Source organism: Solea senegalensis, linkage group LG17, assembly GCF_019176455.1.
Source record: "Solea senegalensis isolate Sse05_10M linkage group LG17, IFAPA_SoseM_1, whole genome shotgun sequence".
Taxonomy (NCBI): Eukaryota; Metazoa; Chordata; class Actinopteri; order Pleuronectiformes; family Soleidae; genus Solea; species Solea senegalensis.
The window spans coordinates 3,202,087-3,227,524 of NC_058037.1; the positions used below are offsets into that span (position 1 = coordinate 3,202,087).

The 25,438-nt window shown below is 39.2% G+C and overlaps 1 protein-coding gene across 2 annotated transcripts in view; it reads left to right on the forward strand.

Moving 5' to 3' along the window:
* The window catches only part of LOC122784099 (CD2-associated protein), a 54,320-nt gene that overhangs the window by 24,246 nt on the left and 4,636 nt on the right, over window positions 1–25,438 (forward strand). For both annotated transcript variants that reach the window (XM_044049192.1, XM_044049193.1), the window contains 15 exons: window positions 485–585; window positions 1,303–1,429; window positions 3,815–3,993; window positions 6,091–6,178; window positions 6,627–6,721; window positions 8,397–8,495; window positions 10,660–10,713; window positions 11,719–11,755; window positions 13,179–13,241; window positions 14,360–14,510; window positions 14,951–15,060; window positions 17,409–17,527; window positions 18,667–18,750; window positions 22,432–22,664; window positions 23,021–23,084. In XM_044049192.1, the coding sequence (XP_043905127.1) occupies window positions 485–585; window positions 1,303–1,429; window positions 3,815–3,993; window positions 6,091–6,178; window positions 6,627–6,721; window positions 8,397–8,495; window positions 10,660–10,713; window positions 11,719–11,755; window positions 13,179–13,241; window positions 14,360–14,510; window positions 14,951–15,060; window positions 17,409–17,527; window positions 18,667–18,750; window positions 22,432–22,664; window positions 23,021–23,084 (1,604 nt within the window). The remainder of the gene's footprint in view (window positions 1–484; window positions 586–1,302; window positions 1,430–3,814; window positions 3,994–6,090; window positions 6,179–6,626; window positions 6,722–8,396; window positions 8,496–10,659; window positions 10,714–11,718; window positions 11,756–13,178; window positions 13,242–14,359; window positions 14,511–14,950; window positions 15,061–17,408; window positions 17,528–18,666; window positions 18,751–22,431; window positions 22,665–23,020; window positions 23,085–25,438) is intronic.

A 25,438-nucleotide genomic window follows, 5' to 3' on the forward strand; every position in this document is an offset into this window, starting at 1 on the left:
ATAGACATTTTTAAAAATGTAATCTGTGTGAAGGATTTTGATTAAATTTTTTACAAAGGTGGAAATACCTGGCTACATGTGAACTTTGCTTAAGCGTGTAATTGTCTCATATTCTTGTTTTCTCTAACCTCTTGGCACATTAAAATTAATTTGCCTTTTGTGTTGGATGTTGAGAAGCTGTGTTTGCTCGGCAGGGTGTGTCTGCTGCCTGCCAACAGATCACCTTGCAGAACAGTCCCGTGTGGGGTGGGGTTCTCGATTGCCCTCCCACTTTCCCTGATCCGTACCTTGCTTGCCTGACACTTGTCCCATTTCCCACACCACCCCCTGATCACCACCCCCTTCACCCTTATACACATTCTCGCAGCGGCCAGAGAGACATGCTCATGCACAACAGCCTGTTTGATGACAACAAAAACACAGACGGGCTGTTCTGAGACCACACAGCAGGCTGTTTGACTCACGGCCTCCATTGTTTTCACAGAGCCCAAGAGGAGACAGTGCAAGGCGCTGTTTGATTATCAGCCGCAGAATGAAGACGAACTGGAGCTGAAAACCGGAGACATCATAGACATCCTCGAGGAGGTAATTCAACGCCGTACACATCCAAGAAATGTAACCTGCTTCCTTTTTGTGGGAATATCTGTGATATCGTCTCTGGTCTTGACCTTTTTAAACTGCTGACAGTTTAATGTTTTTGCCAAACAAGGCTTCAGTGTGTTACCACACATACGGTTATGTTTTCAACCACTTGAAATACTCTGACTATTAACAGCTTATTTGTGGCGCTGGCAAGTCAGGACAAGTGAGAGGCCTGAGCAGGGCAGAGCACCTGGGGTGAAGGTACATCCAGAAGTACTGACAGTTTATTATGTACATGATTAACCTTTAAATCTTTATTGCATAAAGTTTTCTAACGTCTAACCTAAGAAGCTTCCTATATAGTTTATCATTATTATTTCCATTGATTGATTGTATTGTCAGTGAAGTGATTGGATATTAGGTCTTAAAGTGTCTTAAAATGCTGAAGGGCTGAAGCTCTTGCAGCAAGAAAATTGATTCAGCTATAAAAGTTTTGTTTTTTTTCCAGTATTTAATAGTCATTAAGTGCATTAAAAACAGTCATATCGTGAGATAAGTGCATCACTTTCTAGTTTAAACTTTAGTATACTTAACAGTCTGACTGTTGACCAGAGACACACATGACCTCAGAGCCGCTAGGCTCAAAGGTTTTGAGATAAAAATGACTTTACAGTCACTGACATGCAAGTTTTTGTATCCATTCCTCCCCACTGTGTGCAGGTTGAAGAGGGCTGGTGGAGTGGCAGCTTTAACGGCAAGTCAGGTCTCTTCCCCTCCAACTTTGTCAAAGAGCTGGACGCCATGGGAGAGGACGGAGACACCGTGGACACCACACCGGACGAGACAGGTAAACGAAAACTAGTCGGACGTCATTAATGCGAAGGGTGCAGCTTAGCTAGCAGAACAGCTAAGATGACATACAGGAATTAATTTTTTTGTCGTGTTTGCTCAGACGTTATTACAAACAAAGCTCAGGGCAGGTATGTTAGTGCAGCTCAGCAAAGAGATGGTTTTTCTTGTTCTTCTATTAGACTTGAATGTGGTTGTCAGTCTCTGTGCTGTGCCTTATCAGGAACACTGTAAAAAAACATCTTTTAAATCGATTAAAGTCATATATTTCTTAATTAGTTCAGCTCAGGTTAGTCTACAAGTTTAAACAGATATGTTTACTGCATGCTTTCACTTTCAGACAGTATATACCCTATCTTCATAATCTATTATGACCAGTTTTCCCTGTTGTTGTTATTTCATGTTATTAAATACAGCACTGGAGTTCTTCAGGTGGAACTGAAGCACAGTTGAAACAAGACTCAGCAAGAAGTTTGGCTGAAGATTTATTCTGCCAAATCTACTGCCTGCTGGTTATATGACCGTGCAAGTGCAGCTGTGTGTCTGTGTTCATTTGAGGATCCACAGCTGCAGCTGAGAGATTGTGCTGAATCGTGCCATTTACTGTGGTAAAATAATAAATATCAGTGGTGTTTTAAATATCTTTTTTTTCTTTTTAGACCATCGCCAGAGCTGCTACTGAGCGAATTAGTTATTTATTCATCTTTGTTTACGACTGTGAAAACTGTAGCACCTTCTAGTGGTTGAAGGAGGGATAACGTATATATTCTCCTGGTGAAATCCTTTATCTTGGTGCCTAACAGCAAGATGTTGAAATCCTGGTTTGACCAAGCCTAATCTGTGTGGAGTTTGCACAAGTATAGCAAGGGAATTTTGGCCGGAAAGGGCACTGCTCACATCCATAGACATAAATAACTGGCAGCATATATACCAGGCAATATGTCGAGCAACTCTGAAGCAGTCGGGAACAGGCTAACAGGAGAGCATGTTACATAGAGCTGAAACAATTAATTGATTATTAATGGATTACTAAATTAATCAACAACTATTATGATAATCGATTAATCGGTTTGAAACTTTTTTCATGATTAAAACCAAGATTTCCGATTGTTTAAGCTTCTTAAATGTGAATATTTTCTTCATTTCTTTGTTACCCAGAGCAAAAAAATGAAGAAAATTCATAAAAAGGAATCATTTCGGTTTGTGGACAAAACAAGACATTTGAGATCATCATTTTCAGGTCTGATGAACACCGATCAACCTTTTTTTAAGGATTTTGTGGACCAAACGATTAATCAATTAATCGAGCAAATGATCAACAGATTAATCAATTATGAAAATAATCGTTAGTTGCAGCGCTAATATTACAGGATCGCCAAACATCTTGAGGGCAGCAGATTTGTATCACTGCTATAAAACGCACTCAAAATGAGTGTAGAAGATTTGTGGCTTCCTGTTCAGCAGTGACAGGGTAACTTAAGAGAAATGTTTACACTTCTTACTGATGTTAATTTATGTGCATGTAAAGCCTGATTGTATTTTAAAACCCCCTTTGAAATTAATTAAATTTATTTAGTTTGACAAGGTTATGGGCGCAGTTGTCATTAGTTTACTTTAAGCTCACTGGGAAGCTGTGAATCTGGATGTCAGTGTCGGTGTCTTTACAGACGCTAATGCTAATTAACTTGAATGTCTTGTTTCTACTACATGCTTTCATTGCGATTAGAAGATAACCTGTCAGGTTCTGTAATATATTGCTCAAACTCTGTGGATTCAAAGTGTGCAGTGAACTCTTGAAGCTTGAAACCGCTGCACGTTCCACAAATTCTGTAGCTCTATAGGTCTATAGGAGTCTTTGGTAATGAGAAACGATTGATTATGAGTTAGAAAATAAATTGTCCATCCGAGATAAAACAAATGTGAAGTGTAATCATAAAATTTGAACTAAAAATAATAATAATTGGATAAAATAGTGATCTCACTTTCAGGCAAGACAAATTAAAGGATGAAAAATGTTCCTGGAATCACAGGACAAATTGTGCGCAGATTGTAGTTCCCGGTCAGACCTGGATGTGTCTTCTGTGACCCCGCCTCTTTATTCAAATACACACTTACAGAATTTCTGTTAACACCAAAAACAAAGGGTTGTTTTTATGGTATAATGAGTGAAAAAAAGAAAGAAAGAAAGAAAACAATGACAGTCCTGCTGGTCAGATTGTGTCTAATCTGTCCTGAAGATGGTTTGTGTGCATGAAGCTCAAGAATGTGTCCTCAAATCATCTTTGAATGTGGTTTCTGAGATCAGGTCTGAGGATGCAGTCAGGGGCAGACTGGGGTCTGAATGCGGTGGATTAATTCAACCTCTGTTGTCTTTGCCTGCCAGATGGAAGTGCAGTGGAAAGCACTGGCGCCCCCACATCACCTCAGGCCACCTCAGGGAACGGAGTTATTGCTCAGCCCAAGAAGATCCGAGGTGTCGGCTTCGGAGACATTTTCCGCGAAGGGTCAGTCAAGCTTAGGGCCCGCCTGCCCAGCCCCGACTCAGAGGAAAAGAAGGATAAAGTAAGTGTGACTGTCAGAATGGTCAGCATAGATATAAAACGCAGGAAATGGAATAGATTAAAGAAAGAAGCATTCTGTCTGGAAATGAACTTGTTTGTCAGGTTATTCAAGAGATGAGAAAACTTTCTTTGGTAGAAACTGTACTTCCTGAAACATGCACTTGCGGCTGTTCTGGATCAGTGGCTGTGTGGTCCTGAGATCATGAGAGGATATTTACCACAGGTTTAAAACACTTACTGTATGTAGATTTATTTTAATTTTTAACATTTACAACATCCTTCTTAAGGACTACAAGAACATGCAAGAACATGTTTATGTCTGTATTTGAAGTGTCTCACTATTTCCGACACTTACTATATTATACCAGTAAAAATGTGACACCAGCTGAAAACAGATGCATTAAAAAGTTACAAGCGTGAAATGGATGCTCATACATGAGCTTTATCTTCACTACAAAATATCATATTTTGGAAAACATTCCAGCTGTCTTGAATTAAACATCACACAGCATACTGTAAATGTGTACAGGCTGACACATATTTACAAAGACAGTTTGTTGTGTTTGTTGTGAATATAGTTTTTGCCATGGACGTGATGAAAATTATTACTTCACCTAAACGCCACAGAAGTCAGTTCTTATTTCATTTCAATGAGACTGATTTCTGAAAGGCTGAATGTTGATTTTTGATTTTTCCTTGTTTATTTTGCTCTTTTGACAGTAACATACTGTTACATAAGGGGTGTACGCCAGTGTTGTAGTGATGTAACATACTGGTGATAACACAGACTCACTGCTTTATTAGATCAGCCCTCTTCTGAATCCCCCAGCTTTTCCTTTTTTCTCTCTCCCTCCTCTTCCCATCCCTCACACTGGCTCACCACTTAACACTGCTTCTCTCACTCTCCTCCACTCCTCATGCATGCCCTCACACACAACTCTGCTTTACGCAGCCTTAGATGTCTTATTTGGCCCTTGATCAGCCCTAGAAATCCACTTTCATACACTGGCATTGGGCGATTGGATGAATTCATCGGCCAGTGGCGATTGGCTGAATCCAGTTGTTGTTTCTTTTGGAATTCTTCTTGAACATTCAACTTTATCTCTGTCAAGTGTAATGCAAAGCATGTATGAATAGTATTATTTCAGTGATGGTGCAACACACACACACAATTCACACAATTCACTCTCAACAGAGGACAAGTTATGTTATACATGTTGTTTATGTTGCACTTTTTATTTCCCAACAAATAAAAAAACCCAAGCTAAAAGACTTACAAATAAATAGATGGACATTGTTGAAATAATAAAAAAACACATTTAAAAATGAATAAATCTTGAAAGAGAGGCCCTTGTACACAGCTTCAGGTTAAAAAATGTCTTTAACACACACATCATTGGTTGTAATTTGGATATCGTGATAAGGTGTGTGCAGTGACTTTTCCTTCTATAAATTTAAGCCTAATTATTTGTGTTATAACAAAATGTGAGCATATTTATAGGCAATTTAATTGTTTCTAAGACACATAAATAAAAAATATCCTTTATTTATCATTAAAAAGACAAAGAAATAAGCCAGGTATTATCAGATATGAAAGGTACTGTATTTTAAGCATATAATACAGATCATAAACGGCAGCACTCTCCTTTGAGAACACCAACATCTCAAAAGAAAACTATATACATGTATAGCCTAAAAATATCTCTTTTGATTTACATTGTGAGATGTATCAATATGGAATGATATAGAAAGTACAGCACAATAAGATTCTTTCCCCTATCACCTACCTACACATACATCATCTTTCCTCTCCCCTCTTGTTTACACTGACATACTCCCTGTCATTTATAGCTTCCACAGAGCTGCATCATGAAGCCTTCCTTGCGAGAAAGGTGCAAACCCTCTTGTTTCTCACTGTTCACTCTGTGTTTCACTAATTATTCCCTGTATTAACAGCATTGATTTAAAAGCATTTATCCTTAACGACACAGAATCCTGATCAGATGATTCAACGACACAAAGCCTCCTCAGACAGAACCATAATATCCCACTCATGCCCAATGAGTCATTTCCATTTGTGTGGTTTGCTTCATTTTAGCCAGTCCCATCATTACCATCTGCTGCAAAGCCCGCCCATCCCACCATGACAGACTTGCAGAGAGCAGACGGAGACAGCAAAAACAAAGGTAAAAGACCCCAAGAGCAATGAGAAGGAGACTTTTGATATGTTAGCTGGTGCGTTTCTCGTGTGATTTGCTTTTGGCTCCAGCGCTAAGCTTTGAGAACAAAAATCTTCCAAAATAATGAAAACCTATTGTCAGAAAAATAAAGTTGATAATGCTAAAGCTGCTTTCAGACCTGCACTGAAGTTGTGAGAATCTGCTCGCTCCAGACACCCCCTCTTACCTGAATGTTTAATTGTTTCTGTGTCGAGGACAAACCACAAAATGTACAGATCTGAATTTCAGTATGATGTCTGAAAGCACCTCAACATTTCTGAGAAACGTACCGACTAGTTTCAAGATAATTACCCCTCTGTGGCTTTTGTTTGTGTTGTAAATCACTGTGTTTTGATAAACCTTTAAATCCTTTTAATGTTTAATGTAATGGACTCCAATATTCTGTTTTTTTCAGCTAAAGAATACTGCAAGGCCGTGTTTGGCTTCGAGGCCACAAACGAGGACGAGCTGAGTCTGAAAGATGGCGACATCATCCAAGTACTGAGCAAGGTAAAAACCCTTTGGTGCCTTAAATCCAACAAGCAAACAACAACAGCCGGATTTACTCAGGATTGAACAAAACAGACTTCACTGAATGACCTTCCTCACAGCCAAACAAGTAGACAGCATTGATCTTGGTTTAATCTTGGTTTAAGGGAACACATGGCTGAAACAGATCAGCGAGCGAGGGAGGGTGGGTGGAGCCAGACCATTCAGTCATTTATATACAATTAAAATCATTTTAAAATCAATTCTAAAACACACAGGGAGCCAATAAAGAGTGGAAAGTACAATTTCTCATTATTAACATTTAGGAGAACTGAAAGGGTGATATTTTAAAGCAGTTATTTTGAAGTTTAATGTTAATAAAATAAAATATTTGTTTACAGAACTTTTTAATGTGTTCAAACAGTCACGTTTTAGACAACACACTGTCATCGACAGTGACTCAAACTGTAATTAATTCAATTAATGAATGTACTTGAAGGAGCTCTATGCTCACACTCAATCAATTAAGTTTCCTGAATAACATTTCAGACAGTGTTCATAAACAGATAGATCTTTTAACCAACTAAAAGCTACTATTAACTTAGGGTGACATCATTTAAGTGAGTAGTGGGTTCCTCCGTGCATAACATACCTGAGGTGGAGGCACACGGGAGACAAGCTTCGAGCTAAGTTGTCGGGAAAGTTGTTATTAAATCTTAATATAGAACCCATTTCACTTCCTGATGCAGACATACATTATCTATGATTTATTTAGATATGTAAAGGTTACATTGAAACCAAGTGTACAAGCTTGTAGGAAACTGTACTGTGGTGTAGATTATGTGTGTCAATCATGACAGGACGTCTTCTTAGCAGAACCTGCGGTTTGATAATGGTCACACAGTTTCAGGACATTTGAAGACTTATATCTCCATACAACACGCACTGTATATTTAGTTGATACCGGGGCTGCTTCGATTAATCACAACAAAATGAATCGTTAACTATTTTGATAATTGTTTTTTTCCCTCAAAATTTAAACAAGGAATCTGATTTTTTTAATATGTTCTGGTTTGCTTGCGCTATGTAAAAAAAGAAATCAGTTGATGAGTGATTTATTTTGATTTTTGAGCAAAGTTAGACTTTTGAGAATGCCATCATTTTCAGGTTTGGGAAACGCTGATCATTATTTTTCAACATTTTGACATTTTGTTGACCAAAACAAGTACGGATTAATTGATAATGAAAGTAATCACTATTCACAACCTTAGCTCTTGATTTCGGCTCTAAGTTTAGCTCAAGCTTTAGCTCAACCATCATCATTTGTGATGATGATGGTTGAGGGAATGCACATTTCTTCTTTTTCCTTTCAGCTTTTTTCTTTATGTTGTAGTATTTTATTATTTAAACTTCTTTTGTTTTATGACACGGTTCATTGTCAGTAGGTGTCTTACTTCCAGGATCATCTCCTGTAATCAGCAGTCTGAATTGTAAAATCTTGTAATGACTGATAGGCTGATATTTTTGGAATGTTACTGCCATCTAGTGGACAAAGTACAGAAATAGTTGTAGAATAACCAGAAGTGCACAGAACCCATTTTTATAACCTACTAAAGCAAATTACAGGCACATTAAGTGTCAGTAGGTACAGGATTGCTGTCATCATTCACTTGTTTGTCTCTCATTTCTCTAACAGGACACAGGAGAACCTGGCTGGTGGCGAGGGGAGCTGAGCGGTAAACAGGGCGTCTTTCCCGACAACTTTGTGACCATCGTTTCTGAAGCAGAGAAAGAGGTGAGGTTTGAATAAGGGGAATTAAATAACTGACAATGACAATTTAGTAATGGCGACTATAGCTAAAACTGATATGTTATGAACTGCAGTACAGTAGAAATGTCTCGGGTCCCATCGGTTTGTTGGAATTGTGATCACTGCAGATTATTTCTCAACGTGAAATAGAAGAACAAATATAGATTTTATTATTCATATATAAGTTTTAAAGTTTCATACTTTACATTTCCCTAAGCTGTTTTATACTAATTTGAATCATAAAGACATGATTTAATTGTATCTTTCATCAGTTAAAAAAGATAGTTGCATAATGTTGGTAGGCAGGGTGTATTTTTATTTCATTCTGGCAGGTGTGATAAGTGTGAGGAAATTTTATTTCTACTCTGACATCTGGCTTAACTAACCTTACACTATCTCATCATTATTATGAAGCAGCTAGCAGTGCTTAACATTTACACATGCAGAAATCCTGTTTGATTTCCTTTGAAGGCTTTAGCTCATGGGTAATGAGGCCTCTTGACCATTAGCCTCATGTCTTTTCGGATAAGGAGATTATTGCTGTGTATTTTTAAGAATTAATGAAGCAGCTTTGGAAGTGGATCATGAAAGTGGGTTGAGATGTTTGAGATGACCTTAGAAGTTACATTACATTAGAAGTGTGTCTGCTCTATTGATTCCTCTTGTTAAAGCCTCATGGGTTAAAGCCTCATGGGTTAAAGAGTTCCATAAGTGGAACCAAAAAGTAAATGCATGGGTCCTTCAAAAACTCACAATCTTGTCGTGGCTAACACTAATGACCTGAGTGGTTTCCCTGTCATTGTGTGAGGCTGTTGGTCACAAATCTAGAAAATGACATGTTAAAATAAGGAAGAAATAAAGGAGGAGGGAAGGAAAAGAGAAAATGGGGAAAAGGAAATAAATAAAGCTTTAAAAGGAAGCTCATTGTTTCCACAGCTTCAAGTCCACTTAGGTCCACCATAGTCAATCTGAAATAAATCGTCTCATGCAGCTATTAAATAACCATACTATGCTATTTTTATTTAAAATAGCATGCTTTGAATATGTCATATCTCATCCACGACAACACAATGTTTTTCGAGACCCTAAACGGAGACGTTTGTTCTGTTTTAGTTTGAGATCAACAGTCTGTGTTTAAGTATAGACGGTCAAAAGGAGACACCTTTGAAAACAGCGACACAGTGAACCACATTCACTTCCTGAATGATCCTTATCAGCCGCGATTCGACGATCAGCTGTAAAAGAAAAGCTCCGTCAAAACACTTTGACCATATTTCTTCAGGGTATCATTTTTGATACCCTGAGAGTAAGGAAACAATTTCAGGGCAGAGAATAAACTTCCTGTTTACACCGGCATGCACATGCTCAGTTCACTTGGGTGGTCATGGGTACGACTGGGGATAAATTGATTTTATCGTTTCAATTGCATTTGTACTTTATTTGGTTTGGATGAAAATAGGTTTTCTCCTTGGGCTCCCTTTGGTGAGATAAGATCCCTTGAAATTGGGACATTGTTAGAAGCCAGTAGAAAGCTTGCTGAAAAGTTTTTTGGTTTTTTTTAAACAATGGCTGTTTTTTTGTTGCACTGTTGCAAATTTTGTTCAAATGCCAGTAGGGAAAATGAAAGCAAAATGAAATTGGAAATGAAGTTTTGTTTGAGAAAATCTGAGATTTGATTTTTAAGCCATATTGCCCAGCCCTATTCACGTGATACGCGTTTTAGGTGTTTTAGTATGAACAGAGAGTTCTTCTGAAACTGAGCTAAAATGCTCGTCTGGATGCAGAATATTTTTACCTGAAAATGCTGTTTTTAAATATGAATGTAGCCTGTGAACGTATACAAGGACATGGGTGGACATTATGACCAAATGGACCAAACATGACAACAAAAAATAAATACACCACAGTGGAACAGACGGTTATAACACAAGACAGACATTGACTCTTACTATGAATGGAACCATAGGAGTGTATGCATTAGTCTAATGTTCGTGGACACACTCTGTGGAAAGTATAGAGAGATATCATTCCACTATTCCTCGTGTTCATGTGAGGTACGTAAGAGCCTGTGAAGGTGTCACTACACAAAGGGATGACAATAATTGTTGCACATGATTATATTCCAAGTCTCTGTGTGTTCATGTTTCAGTCTTCGACGTCGAGAGGGTCACTGAAGTTATCACCCAAGCAGGAGCCGGAAGAGGTAAGCTGCCAGTGAGGATTAATGGCCAGCAGAGTGATCGGTGTTGAGCTGAAAAGCTGAAAATAAACCCACACACTTACAGATGGTCTTTAAAATAAAATGAGCTTGTTTTATGGGCTCAAGATATTAAAAAGCTCACAGGAGCATATCAGTTTAATTTATTGACCGAAAACATCAGCAGTTCTTGATATTCTGCACTCAGGGTGAAAGGTTAATTGTTTATAGACTAACAATGCAACTGGTAACCTAGTAAGCACAAGGGAATGTGGATCTTTCTGTCACTGTTTTCCAAAAGCCTCACTCATCCAGATTATAACACAATCCTGGAGCAATATTTCAATATCCCAAAGGTCACCTATTGAATAGCAGCCTTTTCAGTTAATTTGACCCAGATAGATGAACAGAGACGTTCTCTCATGTGGTACAGCAACAGAAATGTGTTCCAAGTAAAAGCATCTGACTCTGTGAAAGAATCTGAAATATCTGGGGTTTTTTAAGTCTAAACTCTGTAAATCACTGTTGCCATTCAGTCTGACCTGCTGTGATCTCTGTGATAAGAACTGTAACTGTATTAAATTGGCACAAATCACATTTCACTGACAACAATTTTGTCATATGGCAAGGTTGTGTTTGTGTCTTTTTTTTTGCTGCACACACACTGGTGAAAATGATCGGTCAATATCAACTTTAGGACGTGTTTCCATTCGCTTTATCCAAACAACGTCAAAGTCGGCCATTCTCAGGATCTCAGCAGGATCAGATCATCATGTACTGTACCACTCTTTGCTCTGTGTAAACATTCAATTAGTTTTTCCTTTTTCGGAAAAAAGGTCAGAGATCAGAGGCTTAACCTCCGAAATTAGATTTTTCTTTTTTTAGCCAAATGTAATTTCTCCTTCGTTTCCCCCCAGGTTACAGGTTTCCTTTGTCTGAGTAAGTGTGCTTCATGAGTCATCACCCCATTTTCATGTCACTCTGACCTACTTTTTTTTGTCTTCCTTTCAGAAACCAAAGAAGCCTCCTCCGCCGTCAAAAAGCATAGGTAAGGAAATCTTCACACCCTCCACCTCATTACATTCTAACAGCTCTGTGGCATGGAGGTATTATAAGAACTGGATAGAGCACTGCCCCCTCTGCCTTGAAAACAATTTTGTCTGTAAAAGTGTCCACAGGACACCTCGAGACAGAGACATAGGCATGTATAGATCTTTATATTCTATGTTTTTAATTCATGGAGTTTCACCTTTGTAAAACCTTCCTAAAGGGCTTGTAAGGCACTTGAAATAAAATGTACTGTACTATTACAGTACTATTTATTTATTTATCTTATTTTTTTTTTCTAAATAATATTCTGCTTCTTTTAGTGGTCTTCATGAACATTCATTGATTCTAGCGCTTTATTTATCTCTCACTGCTAGGAGAATGTTTTTTTGAGCAGTAAAATTCCCGTTTTTTGTAGATGCCAAATTGTTTGCAGTCATCTTGCCTTACGATCACAATGAATATTAGGACATAGCACTTCCTGTGTGCAGCATGGGAATGTCGCTGGGTTGTTTTAAGCTGATAGGCTTCATCGGCTTTGTATGAACTCATTTGACAGAAGGATATTAAAATAGTAGGAGAAAGTGACTCCTACTCACCCACAGGCCTGTCGTTCATGCTTAACAGTGGGTGTGCCTGCTAAAGTGATGGCGACACGGTGTCTGCTGTCAGGACTAAAAATGTCAAGAGCTGCATTTGGACTATGTACCGTGTGCATTTCATTGACAAGTGCCTGTACTAGAGTATTTGCATGGTGTTATTTGTCTGGCTGGTGCTTGTGCCGTTGTTAGGAAAGTTGAACATTTCTCAACTTCCATCACATGTAGCATCACAATTACCCTGGCTGATCAGCAACTCCTGCCAAAACCTAATAAAGAAATTAAATCACACTTGAAAATGTTCAGCAATCACATTACTTAAGTACATTTTATCTTGCTAAGATGGTTGGTTTACCAGGAGAATTCCAGGTATTCTGTCAGTGTAACTCACACACAGGGACTAAATTGTAAATGCTGAGTTGTACTTAAACTTAATACTATTTTCAGGCCAGTGCAGTGTTTTGTCTTCGTTTTGCAGAATGCACGGTTTACATAATCCTCTCTCCTGTCTGCACAGGAAGTAACCGAGCTTGTGCTGCAGTTGTGTAGCGAGTGTGTGTCTGTGCACGGCTTCCTGTCAGTCTCGAGATTCTTCAATATGTCTCACACAAACAAAACCACAAATGAATTCATCCTGGCACACAAAAATACAGTTTTTTGTAGGGGGTTTCGTGCCTGACTGAGATAGAGTTTTGTCAGAGTTTCATAGAGGTTTTTTTTTTTTTCCGTTTGTGTCTTAACTGTACTTGTAAAGTGTGTGTTCCCCTTTACTGACTCTCAAACCATCGCGCAATACAGTCGAGGTGACCATGTTTAATTTTTCAGCTCCCAAACCTGAGGTTCCCAGTGCCGACAAGAAGCCTCATCACATCAGGGCAGAGGACAGAGGTACAGTATCATTTTCATCGTATATCATTCCTCCCTCCTTCCAGTCAAAATGAATCCTCTCATTTCCGTATGTTCATATCTTTTGCTCTGAATCTTACCTTTCTTTCCATATCTGAAGAGCTTTATTCCTCGTGCATGCTTTTGGTCTCATTTGCTGTGATGACCTTCTTTATTATCTCTATTTTCTTGCTGCTTTCACTACATTCATCAGTCTTAAGTTTGCTCTATACGCTGCTGCTTACCCTCCAGGTTTTCTGATTGTGCGGAACAATGCTGACAATCACATTAAGGCACCTCTGTATAGACGGTAGTCTCTTACTCAAATCGCTGTCACATTAAAGATTAATGCCTTCAGTCTTCAGACATTATTATAATTTCCATGGATGCAGCAGGAAAACACCTTGTATTGTCTTGTATATACCTGCTGATATGTTCTTCATCCCAGCAGCTGATAAAGCCTATTAAAACAAATGTTATTTTTAACCTGCACTGCATGCAATGTTACTTAGAGTTACCACTTTAAGGAGAGTCTGTTCACGTATTAAACGTCAAAGTAGGATCAGATCGGAGAATTGTTGACCATGGGAAAACGACAAACTGAATTTACATAACTTAATTAACCTTGTTTTTTTTTCAACTTGAACGTAGCCAAACTAATACCCGAAATGAGGCTGTAAATGGGTTTGCTGGCTTGTACTGCCATTTTTGAGACAAAAACAAACAAATGTGTGATGTATAAAACAGCCATAATTAAATGCTTTCCTTAACAAAAAAAGGTCACCTATTGAATAGCAGCCGAAAAAGCACAGCGACACTAATATTGCATCATTTTCTCTACAGTTTTATCAACACTTGTAAATACTGGATCAGTCACAGACTCCTCACTCATTTACCACTGGTTTAGTTTAGCATTAATAGAACCAGCTAAAACAGCAGCGTTTGCCTGTTGAGTGTTTTTATATCAAAACATTTTTAGCTTAATGTCTTACAGCTGTTTTTTGTAGGAAGTATAAATAAAAAATGAAGCTCTTCTTACTTCCTCTACCTCTTTTCTTTGTCATTCCGTCTCTTCCACCTCATGCCACTTTCCCTTTAACTCTTAACTCTGTTACTTGCAGTTGACAGACCGACACCAGATCACAGACCACTTAAGCCTGCAGGGCCCGTGGTCCCACCCAAGAAGCCAATCCCCCCTCCAGGGAAAATCCGACAGGGCAGTTTCCCGCCAAAGAGGCCCGACAAGCCTCTCACTCCCTCACCGAACCTCAAGTAAGTGTGCCCCCCTGTGTCTCTCAACCTGCCACCTCATACATACAACCTTTATTTACACTCAGGAAATCATTGAGGGGCTTTTACGATATTCATACACAATGATATCGTAAAAGACAGAGATCCACAAAAGAGGAAAAAAAGCAATTATAACACAGACATTAAAAGAAAGTAATTAATTAAAAAAAGCTAGTTTGGCCAGAATGTAAAATATGACATTCAAATCTAAAAATAGAAAGGATATAAAATAGAATAAGGTTATATAAAACAGTTGAAAGTGGAAGTTTGGAGGTTTAAGCTCATATTTCCATAACCCCAAACGGAGGAAGTCCACTTAATTTCAGAGTGTGCGTTATGTTCCATGAGTCAGTGCTACCAAAAGAAAAAAAAAAGCCGTATGTGAATGTTTTTTTTTTTTTCAAAATGTATTTTAACCACAGACACAATGGAGAGCTGCCTTCCATGCGACCAAAGTCCGACTTTGAGCCATTATTGCCCACCAAACCCAAAACGCTGTCTGGTGACTGGGGGGAGAAGTCCTCAGATATGGGTAAGTGCAGTACAGATTATTTTTTAAAACTGCAGTCTGAACCCTGAATAATAATAATAGTTTGTTTTTAGGTTAGGTCTGTTTTTTAAATGTTTGTGGTTGTTCCCATTCAAAGAATGGTGATAATTATGATTCAGATATGAAGTTGGTTTTCTTTTCACTCTTGACCACTGTAGTGTGGTATTCTGTAATGTGACATGATTAATTTCCTTTTCAATTCTGGAATCAATTTACAAATGTCAAAAATCCAGTTTTATAAACCAGCATTAAACGGACAATATTCACCATTGAAAATATTGGATAACATATTAAACTCTCAGACCCCTGAGACTCAGACACTGCAGATCCAATTCACTGAGCAAAAAAAAAAAATAACCTCAGTGCGCATTACCAGCGTAAGTGTGCCACTTGTTAGCAACTGCACCTGCTTCTATACTACTGCCTTTGCTTTGCTTGCTAGAAATGTGTCTTCCTTGGATGCAAAAACACAATAGAAGAACAGAAAGAAGAGCAGACTCCTGTTGTGAGGCTGCAGGTGCCACTGATGGAGAAAGAGGGAGACAGAGAACAGGACTGTAGCTAAACCATGTCCTTAAACTTCAACCAAAATTATGTTAATTGCTTTTGCTTCTCTGCATATTTGAGCAGCTGGATGTTTGATACTGGTGCATTTACGTTAATAATCTGCACAAACGGTGATGTTCGTGGACATTAGTCCTCAGTAAAGTGAAAAGGCCAGAATGTGTGTGTGGCAGTGCATTAGGAGGCGAGGACGGAACACCGACATTTGATAACAATGTATGTACCTTTATTTTCTGTACAAACAGTGACGTCCGTGGTCTTCTGTTCCCAAGTAAGTAGGCCAGTATGTGCGTGTAAGTGTGTGTTCGGCTCCTCCAGTGGACACACCTCCAGTGGACACACCTCCAGTGGACACACCTGCAGTGTCTCAGGTTCAAAAATGTAGCCAATCACATGATTGTTTTAATCATTCAAATTTATCCAGGAGGGAAATCAAAACACATGCCTAACCTAGAGTTCTCCCGCATTAGGCCTTACAAAAACAAGTATGCCACAGTTTCTTTTCCTAAATCAGTTGAAATCAATAATAATTCAGCCAGGATAAAGATGTGAAGCTAAAAATCAATCCTAATAGCAAAAGTAGGTTTGGTCACCAAATGAGGTGGGAGCATGAACAGACATCAGTAAAAAGATGTATAGGCTTGAGGTCAATGTTTTGAGGCTTGTTTAATGAGACATTGAGGCACAGGGGAGGGCAGCGAGGGACACAGAAAGGTCACGGAGGGAAGACGTTATGCGGATTGATAAGATCCAGCCTGAAGGTGCTTCCCTGGAGACTTGTATGTTTGTGACGGCAGAAGAGCACTCCTCAAAACTTCCCCTTCAGCCACTTTCATACACATTATATGAAGGCATGCACTTCCATCTAAATGGCAGTTTTACAATAAGTAGATTTTATATAATTCTGAATGAATCATCCTTTGTCTGCTCACAGTGTTCATTCCTAAACTATTACTGTTATGTTATTAGGATGAATGTATACCTTCATGAGGAACGAGCAGCACATTTGTCTTGTCTGTCTATTCTCGATCAATTATAGTATTATCCAAATCTGCCGTATATAAATCCCAAGTGCAATTTTACCATGCCTAATTATTGTCCAGTGACTTAAAATTAATTGACTTAAGTAAGCTCTACTGGGTTTGTTTCTTCTATAAAATCAACAAACATATCTGGGTGATAAAAGACATGATTGTAACAAGAAAAGAAAAAAAATGTATGTGAATACTTTCTAAAACTCCACTCCAATGTGATGTGTTCAGCCTGAAGAGAAAAAATTCAATGTAATCTAGGAAACGCACCACAGGTTCAGCACGCATGTAATAAGGGCCACGATCAGTTGTCATGTTTGACCCCTTGTCTTCTAAAAAAGGGAGACAAAAACCCACTGTGCTAAACAAGGCTGTTTTTCCAGCCCAGAAAATTATCTTTTTTGTGCTTCTTTGTTGGTGGTGGTGGTGATGTAAGCCTTTTGCCTGATGTGTCACAGAGGGGGCAGTCTCTTCAGGAAGAGCACAATCAATACAGTTTCACAACATGCCATTCAGTTAGTACTAAAGCCTGTGAACAGAGCCACCAAACCAAACACAAACTCAGCCCAAAATGTACTTGTGCAAGCAGCGGAAACCTTTCTCATTGCAGAACAACAATATGTCTGAATTTGAGAATTGTGCCCATTTCCAAGCAACAGCACAAGCGTTGGCCTATCAAAACATGTTATGTAAAAAGTGTTCTCATTATTGTCCTTGTCTCTGCTATGTTCACAGCCGATCTGATGAGTTTTGATGACTTGTCATCTACCTCAGAGAAGCTCTCGCACCCCACTGTGAACAGACCAAAGATGCCCGGCAGGAGGCTGCCCGCCCAGTTCGGTGGAGGAAATTCGGTGAGGACATCACACACATACAGATTGTGGCTCAGGACAATAACGAGATGGCCTAGCATGTAGATCTGTGCCGTTCACTTTGTTTTCCGAGCTTTCAGTGTTGGAGACTTACGTCGGTTAGATGGCGCTGGGGCTCAGCAGAGAAGTTAATATGCAGTAGACAGAACCACAGGAGCACTGGAGCAACACATTCAGTTGTTTTCCTTCCTATTGGTCATTATTAGTAGAAGCAGCTAATCTAATTGTTGTGCCCTCCCTCCCTCAACTGCCTTGTGATTGGTCAGTGAATCCAGTCACTGTCCAGATTTCTGTTAATGAAGCCTGAAGGAGGTACAGAAGTCTAGTTCTCTGTCAGGTTTCATTCTGCCAAGTTAATATAGTGGCAGGAAAAGAAAAACATGAATTGCACCGTTGTTGGTTTCGAGCTTTAGGACTTCACTGTGCACTTTAAGTCCACAGAGATTGAGCAGTATATCACAGAATTACGTCTCCAACCTTCTGATAAACATCTCCTCATTCTACGCCAAATGACGCTTACACATAGCAATAAAAAGCATGTAAAATAACTCAATGGTGCTTCAGTACATAAATTCACATTTTCAGGTTTGTTGTGTTTAAACCTGTTAAGTGTTATAAAATGGGGATTAATGTTGATAGCCTCTGTGGCTAACTCCCACTAGCTTATGTTCTTAATATAGTAACTGGGCAGGTGTTGTGCCATGGTAGTTATTCTTGATTAAAAAAAAATGATGTGCAGCTCCACATGCAGCACAGCATGTACCAGGTTTCCCGAGGATCTCTTTGATCTGTTTCTGTGTCCTTTTATGTATAGGGTCTTGCTTTTTCATCATCTCACTCTTCACCTGTCATTTGCCTTCAGTCATGCACCTCCTCTCCTACCTATTTGGAAATTAATGAAAACACCTAAATGTGTTTCCCTCATTTTCGCCTGTCACTGGCAGCAGCATTTTATCGTCCACACACTACCATCTTATGTCACTGTGGCAAAAACACTTCTTGAATGTCGTCTGATTATTATGTTATATCTCCCTGTGTCCGTCTGTCCACAGTATGTGTCGCATTAAATCCAATTGAAAGACTAATGCAAACCTAACAATAAGCAAACTCTCCCTTTGCAGCCAAACAAGGAAGTAAGTGTGGAGAAATCCTTCAAGGTGGATGAAGAGGATGCAGCCAAACCAAAGCTGACAGACTCCAGAAAGGTAAGTCATACCTTTTTGATTTTCTGACAAGTATCAACATTTACACTCACCGTCCACTTTATTAGGCACACATGTCACCACTTGTTGCAACCAACAAAATGTGGAAGACCATCTCTGAACGCACAACACACCAAACCTTGAAGCAGGTGCCACTTCTGCTGCTCTATGAGGTGTCCACTGTATCTAATATGGTTGCTGGAGAGTTTTGTTACCATGGCAACACGTATTGCAAAGTGATGTCCGTATGCTGTGGACACCACACTATGCCAGAAGTGTAACTGATATATAAAAAGCAAGGGTCGTGTCTTCATTTAGGGCTGCAGCAATTATTTGATTAAATCAGTTAGTAACTATGAATTAAATCAGTAGCCTTCTATTTTGATAATTCACTTTTCATTGTTTGTTTTCATAAAACGAGTTCAGTAACAACACAGAAACCTTAATATCTTTGGTTTGTAGAGAAAACAAAACATACATTTTGGGGTTTGGGAAACACAGGTGGAGATTTCTTTCAACAAAAAAAGAAAATCTATTCAATCATCCGTCTAATAATCTTTAAATGAACAAGCCATGAAAATCACTTGAGTCTTTGTCTTGGTTCGAAAGCCTAATGAGAGTTCAGACTTTAGCCGTTTGACACAAACAATCCAGTTTCAACAGTTATGTCTTTAGTTCGCAGCACTTTAGCACAGCTAACTCCTAAACCTTTTTCAAATCATAATTATAAAGTATCTTTGACAGCATAATAAGTGACCTTCAAACATGTCCCTCTTATCCATCTGTGGACAGGAAGGGTTCCCCGCTGCTCATGTCAGTGTGTGTAATGATGCATAGCATAGCACACATACGGGCAATGGAAATCTCTTAAAGGTGACATAGACCGGAAGCTCCAATTAACGCTGCGTTTGTGTGTGTATCTGCGTCATTACCTCGTTAATGAAACCCTAAAGTTTCAGAACAAACAGTTCAGCCACTGCTGAGAAAATAGGGTTTTATTTATATTTATTATCGGCACTTCCGTATGTTGATGTTGTCACCAGTATACCTCACCACTGTAGCACCTCCTGGTCGGGGCACTAGTACGGGCACATCCAGTTGCGTACATTCAACCACAGAAGAAGAAGAACTACTCTCGTTGTAGCTGCTGAGATGCAGAGCATCCACCGTGCCAGAGGGGGAGCTGCGTATCTCAGAGCTGGCCTACGAATTACGTCATTTCCAGGTACCTGGCAAATCACAGGACAGTGGGAAAGCTCTCGTTGGCTGGCCAATCACAACACAGTTCACGTTCTGGGGGTGTGGTTTTGGTCTGAAACAGTGCGGCTGACGAGAGCGTCAGTCAGGAGATATTTCGATTGGCTCGTTGGAGGATTTTTTTGTTTGGACGATGTTAAAAAAATTAAAATCGATTTTTCTGATTTTTCCTTTTTACTGTGCTCACTCAGCTCCTCTCCCCATCCCTCCACTAGTTCTCTGACAATATCAACATGGCAGCGTGCGTGGAAAACAGCGGGAGTGCAGTCACAGGAAGAGACGTCCAACACAAGGGTCAAGCCGAACAGTGCCGATCTGTAAATCAGTTAGAAAGACTTAGAGCCACCGGTGAGCGGCAAGCTGCATAAACTGCCGCTGTTTGTGACTGCATCAGACTGAGTCTGTGCTCCGGAGACCTCCGACACAAGGAGCAAGCTGAACACTACCGAACTGTAAATCAGTTAAAAAAAGACTTATTAATAATAATAATAATAATAATAATAATAATAATAATAATAATAAATATAATAATAATAAATATAATAATTATTTTGTATTTAGTAGTTTTAAAAGAAATCGATTAAAATCGAAAATCGAATCTGGTTTAAAAAATCGGGAATTTTATTTTTTTGCCATATCGCCCAGCCCTAATAAAAAGCTTCAAACTGATTAATCAATAATCGATTAAGTGATTAAAAGCAATTTAAATTGTCACACTGATTTTATTTTAAGCCTCATTAACAAACTTGGATCATAGATGCTTTAGTGAATACTTTATTTCGATAAACTGTAATGACACACTATTATCCTCCTTTGCTGATTTTTTAACATTTTTATCTGTAGGAATTAGCACAGTATCTTCTGCCTCCCTCTTTATGTCCCTTGGCCACTGAGCGAAGCACCGCAATTAACCAATTTCCGTGAAATAAATTGGCCGTATACTGAATATTTGACAACAGAGTGTGTGGATAATGAGGTTATAGCTAGTGAACTCCTTGTTGACAGTGATGGAATGGAGCAGCTGTGGTAGAACACACAGATCTTTGTTTTCTTTGGTCCATCTCTTGGCATGAAACAGATTATAAAGACGGACTTAATGGATGCAGAATTACATTAAAGATCAAAATAAAGCCTCAGTTGAAGAAGAATCTTTTTATCTTTGATAAAAGGGTATAGCAGTTGTCTAGGAGTGCTTCCAGGAATCACGTGAGAGGTGCTCTTTGAATGCGACACACATAGAAACTAAGTCAAGGTTTGTTGTTCACCAACATTTCAGTTAATTGTCACCCAAGAACAGAAAGTGTGTGTGTGTGTGTGTGTAAGAGGGAGAGGGCGAGAGAGGCGGAAGAAGTCATGGTGTGAGGGAGATGGAAAGAAACCAACACCTGCCGTTCGGTCTGCCAGTTCAGCATTTCATTAATTGCCTTGGATATTATCTGTAGAGGATTGGACATGGTTTACCAAGACTAATCAGACAGGACTATTCAGCTAGAGGCACAGAGCACAAGACTGCTCTGCTCATAATAAGAAACACACTGAGGCAGACAGAGCGGTCAGAGTAAAGCCTGGCTTGGAGCTCTCATAATCCAACAGCTCAGACAACCAGAGGTGAAATTACAGTTACAGGATTGTCTGTGTCCGTCCACTTGCTCACATATTCTATCAAAATAAGATTCTGACTCATAGAGAAGGATAAGAGGATATTTTACCACTTGGTACACTGCAAAAGCTGATTTTCAAGGAATCAAAATAAGCTCTTTTTTCGTTGTTTTGCCCTAAAAACTAAGATAATCTTGACACTCAAGTTTGGCACTGGAAAAAATAATCTAATTTTGATTTTAAACATGTATCTGACTTTGTATTGATAATATATAACATCTTATAATAACCTTTAATTACCAGTAAACAATGGTTTGCATGAAAGGATTGGTGTGTGTGTGTGCAAATAGAAGAAATTACCAGGTGTAAATTCTCAGAAAGTGAGCTTAATCAAGAAAAGGAAAACCCATTTAAACATTACACTGTGAACATGGCTGTAGATTTACAGGCTAGTTTTAAGAAAAAATATAAATAAAATATACATGTAATCAATTTAAGATTATGTCTCATTTGTAATGGGACAGTTTGTGCAGTGTAAAGGGATAAAGTAGAGATTGTTGCAATACCGTCACAAAGAGTACATTAGAAGACACAGATATACACTGACATGTTTTTTTTCATCCTTAAAGATTAGACTACTGTAACCACAGTGAGACAGTCCAGATGGAGTAGAAAAGTCAATACTTTTTCTTCTTAGTGATCTTTATTCTGTGATAACACAGTGTCCTCCACCAACTTTTTTCACCAGCTCTGTGAAGCAAAGAAGGCAAACGTCCTCCATATAATTCCAATAGGTCTTCCAACTCTCTTCCCTTTGCTCCTTTGTAGACACAGCCTGCAACACACAGCATATCCCACTCGGTGTCTTTCCACAAGCCCACCGCGGCCAGCACGGAGGCTGAGCCGACCCCCACAGTGGCAGCGGTTCCGAGCTCCAACAGTGCCTCCCAGAACACCCGGGGCCGACTGGAGCCAGAGGAGCCGAGTTCCAACCTGGATGAGCTGAGGAGCCAGATGAAGGATCTGCTGATGACCGTGGAGCTGCTCAAGGCCCAGCAAACGTAATGTGACTGAATTTGTTGCAATGAAGGGGAAAGATCTGAAGAGCTTGTACTTGTGTTGCGAGAATCTATTTTTAAAAAAGGGCATGATGGATAACAGGTTTGACAGGGATGGGACAAAGTGAAGTGAAAGCATAGTGTGTGACATGAATAGTCACTTTAAATTAATGATACATTTATATCTGTTGGGTATTTTTACTGTCAAGCATTGTAGGACTCAATACTGTTCCGTAATGTCACTGAGCATTTATCGTTTGACGTTCAGTCTAAGTGATTTGTATACCATACTTCACGCACAACATTTTGTCTCGCGTGTGTGCACATGTGTGTTTGTTCATGTGTTCATTTACTTCCAGGAAAGAAATATTGGAGCTACGGCGAGAGCTGGACGAGGAGAGGATAAAGCGAGTGACCCTGCAGGTAATATTGATCACCACAGTAACACACACTGAGCTGTCCACATGCATTAGTTTCACACATAAAGACCCCAACAAGCAAATGGACTTCAATTCACACTTGTGCACGCTTAAGAATGAATGTGGTCCCTTTGAGCTGTTGTATGAGCAGTGAGTAAGTGCGTTAAGCAAGAGAGAGCAAATGACGTGATCTCTGGGAAGTGCAAATTCCGCTCTGGCTCACCAAAGAAAATGACGAAGATCCAATATCCCAACGACAGATTGTCCAGATCTCTCCCATCTTGAACTGTGTCAGCACAGTCGTTGAATTTGATGGAATTGCTCCTGAAGTCCTTGAAAAGTCCTTGAATTTGATGTCAACCAATGTGTGGGAACCCTGTAGTCTAAAATAGACATTTATTCACCGTTTTGAATGTATTGTCTTTCATGAAAAGTGCCACTTAAAGCACAAAACAAAACTGAATCTGTAGGAAATCCCTTTAAGCGTTTGCATCTGTTGCGTTTGGCTCGCCTGTCTTCCCACATTACCAATATGTCTTATGACTTTCTGCTGTACCAACGTGGCTTGTCCTTTTAAATCCTCGACGAACTGATAAAACTGGCCCGATAAAAATCATTATCAGTAGTTTTGTTAAATTCTCCTGCTTGTTTTTAGTCGTCGTTGTCCGTCGGTTGTAGGCAGTCTGAGGGAGAGAGAGCGCGTCTGTGACGCAAACTTTCTCATTTCCTCCCAGTTGATTTGAAGTGTGATTATTCTACTCACACTCACTAAATAGCTTTGTTTGATAATGACAGTTAAGTATAAACATAATCATGTTCTCTTTTGTTAAACAAGTATGATTGTTGCTCTTATTCCTTCTCAAATGTCAACGGCAGAGTGACAGAGAGAGAGAGAATTTGCCTTCTCTCCACAAAAAGCTGCTAAAATAGCGTTAAAAATATCATTTTTTTCCCCAACCTTTGTGGTTTCAGCTTCTTAAAGCGATGTGCAACTTTTAAAAAAAACAAATGCTTCTCACATCCAAACTGTCGTCAGATTAGTTCACACAATGCTGATTAAGTTCCACGTGACTCTCTTGTGTTCTCAGTATAGAGGTGTTTACTGAGGAAATGCTGTGTTTTATGTCAAGACAGACGACTGCAAATAGGTTTGAGTGGGACTGAAACTATAGTGAAGAGCCCACAAAAGGATTTAGAAGTGAATTATAATGTCGTTCAGGAATTTCATGGGATTAATGCTTCTTGCCCCCGCCCGCCCATGTGCTCCGGCTGTATACACCCAAACGCTCCCTCAGTCAGGTCTCATAGTATTGCTTGACAGAGCTAATTTTCAGATTAAAAAGAGAGGACATATTAAATACTCTATCAGAGTAAAAATCTATTCTAAATCTAAATCTATTTCTATTATATCGGCACTCTAATTTCGGTTAGCACAGCCCTCACTCTGTATATTTCAATCAATCATGTCATGCTCACCTCAAGCCGTCCCTCGTGATTCTCACTCTCAGCAGTTAGCACATTCAGCCTCTTCGTGCTGAAACACGACCTGTGGTGTGACTCCCTGGTGAAGCGGCAGCAGATGCGGCCCAGTGTGGTACCGATACAAATTAAATCACAGGAGGAACTCCTGCAGAGATTTTACTCACTCGGAGAGAAACTTAATAACAGATTTGTGATGAATTTCTACCTCTCTGCAGACAATGTTTAGAAAGTAATTTCTCGGAGAGACTTTTTTTTTTTTTATGGCTTAATTAACAAAGCAGTTAATTTTACAGTGTTCTGTTTCAAACACTGTGTGAGACACACATGTCTGATCACACATCGGTTTTACAGCTGTAAAGTAGATTATTAAATGTATGAGAAGTGTGAAGACAAAAACTCAAATGTGTAAATAAAAGGAAGTTAAAGTGTAAAAAAAAGATTCACTATATCTATTTAAATGCAGTCGGCAGGGATCGGCAGATGTTCTTGTTGACTTCCTGTTTGCCCAGAATAGTTCCTTTGTATTGTCGGTTTAGAGAAGTGGTTCCCAAACCACCCGCTTTTTAAAAAAAAAAGGCAAACTATCTGGACCCAAATCAGAATATAAATCATATCTGTAATACCTGATATCATTTTTAAGTTAGTTGACAAATCACTAAACATTTACACATAACTGTGAACTAAAAGATAGAGAAAATTCTGTAAATTAGTTTGGGGACCCTAAAAAAATGTCCTGCGACACATCTCTGACTCCCTACCCAGTCTTTGGGAACCTCTGGTTTCGAGCATGTTGATGCACCAACCATAAACGTCTGTTTTGCTGCTTCTAGGGCGTCATTTGGCAATGGCTTGACTATAGCAGACATTCATATATAG